At 32.5% G+C, this 9,868-nt stretch overlaps 2 protein-coding genes across 2 annotated transcripts; one reads left to right on the top strand and one right to left on the bottom strand.

Moving 5' to 3' along the window:
- Positions 1 to 1,283: 1,283 nt before the first annotated feature.
- LOC123274121 (tyrosine-protein phosphatase non-receptor type 9-like) lies at positions 1,284 to 2,266 on the bottom strand. The gene has a single exon (XM_044741614.1). The coding sequence runs from the start codon at positions 2,264 to 2,266 to the stop codon at positions 1,367 to 1,369; it is 900 nt and encodes a 299-aa protein (XP_044597549.1). The 3' UTR covers positions 1,284 to 1,366.
- A 5,826-nt stretch (positions 2,267 to 8,092) lies between these two features.
- On the top strand, positions 8,093 to 9,251 carry LOC123274122 (tyrosine-protein phosphatase non-receptor type 9-like). Its single transcript, XM_044741615.1, has one exon. The coding sequence runs from the start codon at positions 8,175 to 8,177 to the stop codon at positions 9,117 to 9,119; it is 945 nt and encodes a 314-aa protein (XP_044597550.1). The 5' UTR covers positions 8,093 to 8,174; the 3' UTR covers positions 9,120 to 9,251.
- Positions 9,252 to 9,868: the final 617 nt, after the last annotated feature.

Here is a 9,868-nt window from a genome sequence, read left to right as displayed (position 1 = left end):
TAATGTAAGAACAATAGGGGCGTTGTATTTAGAAACAACGCCTACTAGGCGTGGGAATATCCAATCCCAGTTATAGCAATAACATGTTATTTTCCTTGTTTAAAATGATTAACGTAAGTCTTTGAAATATGTATTAAAACCATCCAGACAATGAAAAAATATTACATGTACCTAACACGTGCTCCGCATTAATTATTCTAGAAATAATTTGCAAATATAAAACTATTTATAGTCAAGTATTTATAGTTTATTGATGCCCAAAAAAAATTTGGCTGTTCCAAAGCTATAATAGCAGTTACGAATTCCACATAATACATGTGATTTGTTTAAATCAACACATTAAATCCAAAGATCAAATGTGATTGGCGCATACCGAATGATACCGTTCGATATAGGTATTAACATTAGATAACCTCTTATGTCCAGACGGAATCTTGACAAACGGATAGTTAATAATAGTTCATGGCTGCAAGACAGCCATATATTAATTTATATCACCTCATCGATAGCTGTTGTATAAATTAGCATAAAAAATCCAAAGATGGATTCTGATTGGCGCGCGCCAAATAATTACTTTTGGTAGGTATGAACAGTAGGTATAAAGTTTGACTGTTAACTTACAGCCCTATGATTAAATAGGTAGGAGATTAATAGCGATTTATTTAGGCAACTCACTTGGTACCTAATGTGCTGTGATAGGGTGACGTAGGTTAAGAGCACATCGCGTGCCTAATGCCAAAAGGGCGTATTACAGCAGTTAGATAGGGTTTTATGCCAAAAGGGCGTATAAAAAAATTTTTTTTGCCATTCTTTCTAGGATCGCTCGAAACGTAAAGATCTGCAGAAAAAATTTTTGACTTATTAACGCCAAAAGGGCGTATAACTTGAGACATACGCCCTTTTGGCTTTGGAAATTTTTTTTTCATTTTTAGGCTTAGGACATGTTTACAAAAAGATTGGCACCAAAAAAAAAAAATTATACGCCCGTTCGTTTTGGTTTTGCAAAGCCAAAAGGACGTATAACTTTTTATACGCCCTTTTGGCATTAGGCACGCGACATGTAAATTGTCACCCCGGAATACTAAATCCGCTAATTTATAACAGGTTACTGCGGTCGCTACTTTATTCCTAATTTAATTGCAAGTACCAAATTTAATTCTAATATTCAGAGCTGCAATTCAATACTTAATAAGTGGGGACATTAATTGAAAAAAAAAAAAAAACAGAGTATTAACACAAAATATACTTTACTTTAATTAATTAAGTACAAAATTACTTTAAAGCTAGCTACTTAGAAAAATATTTTGAATGTCGTACAAAAAACTTAAAACTAGATAAATCACAATTATATAATATAAAATCGAGACTAATACTTATCAGCGACTAATTTAACATATTTCAAGACAATTAAGTAGCAGAAAACATAGTATTGCGGTAAAGATAAACAATTATGCCTTTGCTTACGCAGATTACGCACTACCGAAGAAAGGCTAATTATTGCTCTCTCGTCGTATAGAGACAAACTGATATCAATAGCACAAAAAGCTCCAGTACGATTTAAACCGGCGCTGCAGTGAACCACCATAGGAGGAACCTTTCCACCCTTGCTATCCAAATCTGCCATTAATTGAGCCTTTCTGACCGAGAGAACGAAGTCCAGAAACTTTGAAGGATCTTGAGGAAGGCTGTTATGGGGCCAGTCGGTGTAGGCGAAATGCTTGATGTCTAATGAAGCTCCAGTGTTGTCTGTTACTCGTAGTCTGGTCACCACGTAGTACCGGAAAGACTTGACTTTCAGAGTTTTGATTGTGAACTTGCCATGGACCACTTTTCCCCGCTTTTTAGGGCTCCAGTACGGGTAACAAGCTTCGCGTCTTTTTTCCACTATTCGGGTCAGCATCACGATTACCCGGACTTGATGGGAGAATATCATCTGCCAAAAATCGTTAGCTGTCTCTTGAAGCGGTGCCTCGGTACACAGGAACCTTCCCTTAACGTTGTGACCGTCGACGTAGCTGGAATTAATGAAGTCACTTCCTCCGTCTTCCGTTGGCAGGATCACCCGATTGCGGTCGAAGATGGATGTGTTCCAGTATCTACATTTTGACAAGTTTTTAAACTTCAATACTTCGTAGCAGGAGTAGGGGACACTTTCTTCCATTATTTGATGGTGTTCTTGTTCCAGTACGTGACCCAGGTTAGATTCTTTAATACGTTGTTCGCAGCTTTTAGCAAAGGAATTTTTTTTAGTGAATTTCGCGCCCATTTTTAAAAAGTTAGGCTTTCAGGATAAAAGTCCTAGTCCTGACTGTAGTTAGGTACTGAATGTGAAATCTTTTATTTAGCTGGACATATTTATAGGTTTATCCTACAGCATAATGAAATGTTAATGATTATCTTTTACGTCATATAACTGAATCGGTATGTAGCAGGATATTTCAGAGTAGGACCTAATCGGATAGTTTCGGTATAATTTTAGGTATTAATTTTTAGCATTGCGCTCCATAATGATGTTAATCAATTAACTCTACATTTAGATTATTATATTACTAATGAGGAAAAAATTATCCTGAATTTTTTTTTTGCATTCTGTTTTTAACAATGCCTATGAGGAATTTTAGGCTAATTAAAAACTAATTAAAGGCTAATTAAGTCTTTACGAGTCTAGGCGTAGGTGTATAGAGGTATATAAGACGGTTTCTTATCAGTAAGAAATTTATTTAACTTAAGCCAACAGCTTAGGATTGAACAAGGGTGAAAAAGCCTATTTAGGCAGCCTTGAGACATTGGATGGCAAAACATTGCCGTGACTATATACGAATTGTTTATTAGAATCGGTGATTTATTTATTTGCACTCGAAGGTTAGTCTTGGTGTTTGAATATTAAGAAAGCTTCAATCTTTCTAGATTGTTTTGTCCGTAAAGTTGTGCTATAATGTCAGTGAAGTGAAGTCTTAGTCGATATTTAAGAAAACCAACCTGGACGCGAGAAGCTTTATCGAATTTGTGAGTACCCGGAATTCCTTCACCCAATAAGTGCGAGATGTTTTAAATTACTACACTCATAAAAACGATTTTGTTGAAATAACAAAAGACGGGATAACTGAAAAATATGTTCTGGTAACAAATAAGTGTAGTTATAGTAACAAATCCATTAGTAGCATTAACAAAATGTTTCAAGTTGTACTAACAAACCAGTCTGTTAAATCACCAAATCAATTTGTTATCCTAACGAAATCATTTTATTGCAATAACAAAACTAATTTGTTGCTAAAATATTTTCCAAATCAGATATCGCTGATTATAGCATACTTTTAAATTATGGATTCTTATAAAATTTACTGTAACAAATTTATTTGTCATTTTAATAGAATAATTTTGCTGTTTCAACAAAAAAATTAGTTATATCAACTAAATTATTTTGTCGAATCTACTTAAAGACTTTACTATAATAACCAAATTGTTTTGTTGTTATAACATATCAATAACTTGCTATAACCTAAATTTTGTTATTTTAACATATAGTTTGTTATCCCTATGTTAACAAATGCATTTATTACCAGAACATATCTTAGATTATTTTAACAAAATTTTTTTCTGCGTGTATATTTAAGGGAGATAAATAGATTATGTGTTTGTGAAAATATGTATTATTTTCCAAGTGTTTGCATCATACGAAATATATTATTGTTTGCGGTTCATGCACGCATAAAAATGATTTTGTTGAAATAACAAAAGATGGGATAACTGAAAAATATGTTCTGGTTACAAATGAGTTTAGTTATAGTAACAAATCCATTAATCGCATTAATAAAATGTTTCAAGTTGTACTAACAAACCAGTCTGTTAAATCACCAAATCAATTTGTTGTCCTAACGAAATCATTTTATTGCAATAACAAAACTAATTTGTTGCTAAAATATTTTCCAAATCAGATATCACTGATTATAGCATATTTTTAAATTATGGATTCTTATAAAATTTAATGTAAATTTATTTGTTATTTTAATAGAATAATTTTTGTTGTTTCAACAAAAAATTTATTATACCAACTGAATTATTTGGTCGATTCTATAGTGAATTATTTGGTCGATTCTATAGTAACCAAATTGTTTTGTTGTTATAACATATTAATAACTTGCTATAACCTAAATTTTGTTATTTTAACATATAATTTGTTATCCCTATGTTAACAAATGCATTTGTTACTAGAACATATCTTAGGTTATTTTAACAAAATTTTTTTCTGCGTGTGGTTTCAGATAACAATGGGAATATTGTTTTCAAATAGAGAACATGATTCAACTTATAATATCCATATATAGACTTTTCCCTAAAATGTTATTGTTGATGTAATTAAATAATCTATACCTAATATGAATTATTTGTTTGAGGTTTCCTTATGACTTATAGGGTTTTTCAAATAAACGATTCATATTATAAACAGGAAAGATTTGATTGTTTGTTTGCATCGAATAGGCTCTGAAACTACTGACCCGATTTGAAAAATTGTTTCACTGTTGGGAAGCTACACTATTGTTTTGTTGTTATAACATATTAATAACTTGCTATAACCTAAATTTTGTTATTTTAACATATAATTTGTTATCCCTATGTTAACAAATGCATTTGTTACTAGAACATATCTTAGGTTATTTTAACAAAATTTTTTTCTGCGTGTGGTTTCAGATAACAATGGGAATATTGTTTTCAAATAGAGAACATGATTCAACTTATAATATCCATATATAGACTTTTCCCTAAAATGTTATTGTTGATGTAATTAAATAATCTATACCTAATATGAATTATTTGTTTGAGGTTTCCTTATGACTTATGAGGTTTTTCAAATAAACGATTCATATTATAAACAGGAAAGATTTGATTGTTTGTTTGTTTGTTTGTTTGCATCGAATAGGCTCTGAAACTACTGAACCGATTTGAAAAATTGTTTCACTGTTGGGAAGCTACACTATACCTGGATGACATAGGCTATATTATATTATGATTGATTTTGAAATTTTATTAAATACCCGTGCGAAGCCGGGGCGAACTGCTAGTACAAAATAAAATAACTGAAATAAATACGGTAGAATAAAAGTGCTTACAGATAACGTCTGTTCTTTCAGACAAGGACATATTATGCATGTATGGATGCAAATGTCGTTAGATAATGAGTTTTGTCAATCGAAAATGATTCTTATTCAGTAGCAGGAAAGATAGAGATCATCCCGCACGGAAAAAGTATATATTATGAAATATATTCCAGAATATATCCGAGAATATATTCTGAATATATTACGAATATAACCAGTTTTGCGCAAGGAATATATTTCGGAATATATGGGCATGCACTCATTTGTACTCCGTTTTACTCAAAATTTTTCTCTGGTCTATAGTCTGGTCCATCGTATATATACTGAATCTATTCAGGTATATAGGGGAGAAGGGGGTCAATTGAACCACGGGGCAATTGAACCACTCGACTTAAAAAATCGAAAAAATTGAAAAAACGCTTCATGCTCTTAGAATTAGATTCTAATAAGTTAAACTCGGATATGATCAAAATTTGAAATCATTGCGATTAATAAATTTTGAAAAATTAAGATTTTCTTATTTTTAGGCATGTAAACTTTGTTTTCGACTGGTGACAAATTGTTTAATTATATTTCAATTTTTGAATTAATTGATAAAGTTTGAATTGTAGTAGTTGTATATACTAATACTTTATAATACTAAACTTTGTTCATAGAGATATAATAGTTTATTTATTTATTATTTACTATTAATTATTTAAAAATGATATGGGGTCAATTGAACCAGCAGTCCCGGGGACGATTGAACCATACGGAGAAGCATCGGACATGCGTGCGCATCTTGACTACGTGAAAAATACTCAGGGAAATAACCTAATAATTTGATGAAGTGACGCGAAAAATTTATCTTTCATGAGAATAGATACTTTTTATGAAAATCGAATTTATTATTCTGTCACACCATGACCGCAATGACTTTGTTTTGATTATATCAACGTGTTCAATGTCAGGATAGGCATTAGTGATTCAACTGTTTTATTTAATGACGTCTGAAAACAACTATTTTTGCTGAAATGAAGTTTTGAATTGCATTAGCAAATCCTGAATTTAAAAAAGGGTTCTTAGTTGTAAATACAATAACAAATTGTTGAGTATATATGGCGTGCGTGATAAAACCATATTTTCATAAAAACACATCATACAAATAACCTATTTCAGTTAATTAGTGCAATTTGATATAGTTTCAGGTATTTGCATTATCGCTCGCTGTGATCATACTTTATGGCCGTTATACACTAATTAATTAATACATACCATCCCTATTGGCATCGATTACGTGATTAAAGCAGTAACCTAATCGCCTCGTGGACTCATCTGTATATTTGGGCCTAATTTAATTCTGAGAAAAACCCACTGATAAACGCCGACCCTTCAACACTGCACGGAAAAAATTTCGTTCTGGTAACGTAACTGTAGAGTTACCACAACTATACACAGTTTACTGTTCGTTGTCTTAGAACGATCCTGTAGAGTTGTGAAAGGTAAATAACGTTTAGCTCTCAGAGCTCAACGATGTAGAGTTGCAGGAGCCAAACGGTATTGTTACTATAAGAATACGTTAACCTACTGGAACTTTTACAACTAACTAACTACTATAGAGTTCCTATAGAAAAATTTTTTCTCCGTGTGGCTTTTTAGTTATTTAATATAACGTTTTCCGGTGTAGCGACGGATGACCTCACTGCTGATAACCGACCATTTTTCATTATCTCTTCGGAATTTCAAAACATGAATTATTTGACCTAAATTCCTGTTAATAACAAATTAATTACTGTAGTCTTATTTTCCTCAACATCAATCTCTAAACTTTAATTTTCACTAATTCATGTTTAAAGAGCAGCAATTAGTGATAAACTTCGAACGCGAACTTGGTATGACTTCTTTTAGATTAGAATGAGGTTTAGTATAATGTTGGAAATATATTAATTATCTATTGTTGCTTCGAATTAGGTTATTTGAATTGAATTAGGCTATTTGAATTACGTTGCCATGACTATAGAAAAAAGAAAAACCTTTCATTCTTTTACTGAAAACTATTATTTGCTAGTTAGCAAAAATGAACCTTATTGTAGAGTCTATATGATTTCACATTGCCTGCTAGTTCGGTATGATTAGAACAGTTTATGCATACCTTTTTTGTCTACATCTTGAATTATTCACCTTAACGGCCTATAAGAGACAAGATATCTTTAAGATGACTATTTCAGCTGAAAGTTCCGCCATAGTCGTCCGCATCAGGATGTATTCCTTGGAAGAGCGTTTAGAGTTAGCGGCCGAAGTCCTGAAGCTCAAAGAGAGAGTTCACAATCTTAAAAACAGGAAACCAAAATCGGACGAGACTTCTGAAGAAATCAACCAAAAGATCAAGATAGCCAAACAAAAATATCAAGATAAGAAGTATGAGCTGCTAATTATATGCTCGAGGGAACGCTTTGTGGAAGATTTAGTGGAAGAGGCTCTCTTATAGGTGAGTCGATCCAGACAGTAAATATCAATATTGTCCTGTCTTGATCAATCACTTCTAAATGTTAATAGAGTTGACCTAAGCTGGTAAGCGACAGCGTATGGTAATATCAGAAGAAAATGTGTATTTTGTTTACATAGTTCATAGGTAATGTGATTGTTTTTGGACTAGGGGCCTGAGTTTACTCAATGTCTGCGTATGCGTAGAAGATTTTGCAGGTAGCTTTAAACACCTCAAGAAGTCTTCTAGAGAAACTAGTCTTCGCTTAAGAATTCTTCGGAGCAAACGTTCTTTGTGGCTTAGTCAGAACCATGAGGAAACTACGTTTGAGGTGAGCACTCTCTAAACATGAATAAGTGAAAATTTACTTGAATAAGTGAATATTCACTAATTCATGTTTAGAGAGCATTACACGATTACTCAACTTGTATGATGGAACAGGAAGTTCCATTAAATATTGATAATTGTTATAAGAAAAAATAACATATCTATTGTTTTATGTCTATATCTATTGTATCTATGTTTTAAAACAAGTTTGAAAATAATTACAAAAGTATGTCGTTAGTTACTCTGGAGCTTTTAATGGGAGCAGACGGCTTATTTATATTTAAAATATGCATCTTAACATAATATCTACTCCAAAGTTTGTTCCAATAAGTCTCAAGGAATTTAAACGACGTGCACAAGAATCTGATTTCTTGGAAGCCATCCAATTAGAGCATTATCAGATCGTAGCACAGTCGCATTTTGGGTCTTTTGAACATTTTTCAAAACAAGAAAATTGTAGCAAAAATCGCTACGATGACATCCTTTGCTGGGACAAAACCCGTGTGAAGATAACTCCCAAAAAAGAAGATACCGACTACATCCACGCCAACTATGTGGACTCTTTTGAAATTCCGAAGAAGTACATCGCGACACAAGGGCCGCTTGAAGAAACTGTTGACCAGTTTTGGCAGCTAATTTGGGAGCAAAATTCTCGCATTATTGTGATGCTGACGAAACTTCAAGATGGTTGGAAAGAAAATTGTGCTCCGTATTGGCACCCTTATGACGACAAATATCGAATTTTTCAAGCTGGTGAGATTTCGATCAGAACTGTGAGTGAAACAAATGGTTCGGGATACGTCCAAACAACTTTTGATGTTTCTAATTGCATCACCGGAGAAAGTAAACTGATCAAGCATTACATGTACGAGGACTGGCCAGACAATGGAGTACCTGCAACCTGGAAATCGTTTATGCGCCTGTATTGTGATATAAAAGAGGAACGAGAGAGGCTTCTAGCGAAAATTCAGGATGGACCGGCGCTTGGACCTATCATCGTTCATTGCAGTGCTGGAGTTGGGAGGACCGGGGTTTTCTGTGCTGTAGACTCGTGTCTCAATCAATTACTGACAACTAAGACAATTTCAGTTCCTGAAACTGTACTGAAAATTCGCCAACAACGCTATCTAAGTGTTCTGGCTACGGAACAATATGCTTTTATTTATAGAATACTATACGAATTTGTAAAATTATTTGAAACATATTTATTGCAAGGAATTTCATGCGCGTAGGTTAATTTACTGTTTATATGTTAGTTAAAGAATTAATTAGTTATAAGTTGTATTGTGTAGTATTTAAGAATTTTATGTTTACAAACAGTTTAAATAAAGCTTTATAAGACTAAAAGCCTTGTCTACTTTCCAAAGCAGGTTATTTTTTCCTGAAAAGCTTCAGTAGTAAAATAAATAAGGGTTAATTAATAAATAATTAGTTTAATTAAGTAGTTAAACTAATGAGTCCATTGAGGAAGTGATAATGAACATAGGTAGCCTTTTATCGACTCTATGGAGAATTGCCATTCCCACGTCAAACCTTTATAGCCATAAATTGGAGCTTAACGATATGTGGGACCTATTATTATTGGCTAAGTATGCGCGTAATACCCCTAGTAGAAATAATCGAGTTTTCACTCGATATAAGCCAGTAACTGGCCAGTGATATCGAGTAAAAACTCGAAATCGCGCCACCTACAACTAAGTCATAAACCTGTACGCGTCGTTGTTTTAAAAAATATTAAAAAACAGTGTGAATTAAAAGCTGTCGGAGTAATTTTGAGTAACTCAAAAGACTGAGAAGGCAGTAGAAAACCTAAATAAATATTTTTTTAATTTTCTCCAATTAAAAACAATTACTTTATTGTTAGATTTATTGTGATTATTCTATCAGTCTAATGATGTTATTTATTTTATAATATAAATAAATATAAATGAAAAATTTATATGATATCGTTTATTTAACATTATTTTTATTTTATTTGACA

This window comes from Cotesia glomerata, unplaced genomic scaffold, assembly GCF_020080835.1.
Source record: "Cotesia glomerata isolate CgM1 unplaced genomic scaffold, MPM_Cglom_v2.3 scaffold_226, whole genome shotgun sequence".
Lineage (NCBI taxonomy): Eukaryota > Metazoa > Arthropoda > Insecta > Hymenoptera > Braconidae > Cotesia > Cotesia glomerata.
This window is presented reverse-complemented; position numbering and strand designations above follow the sequence as displayed.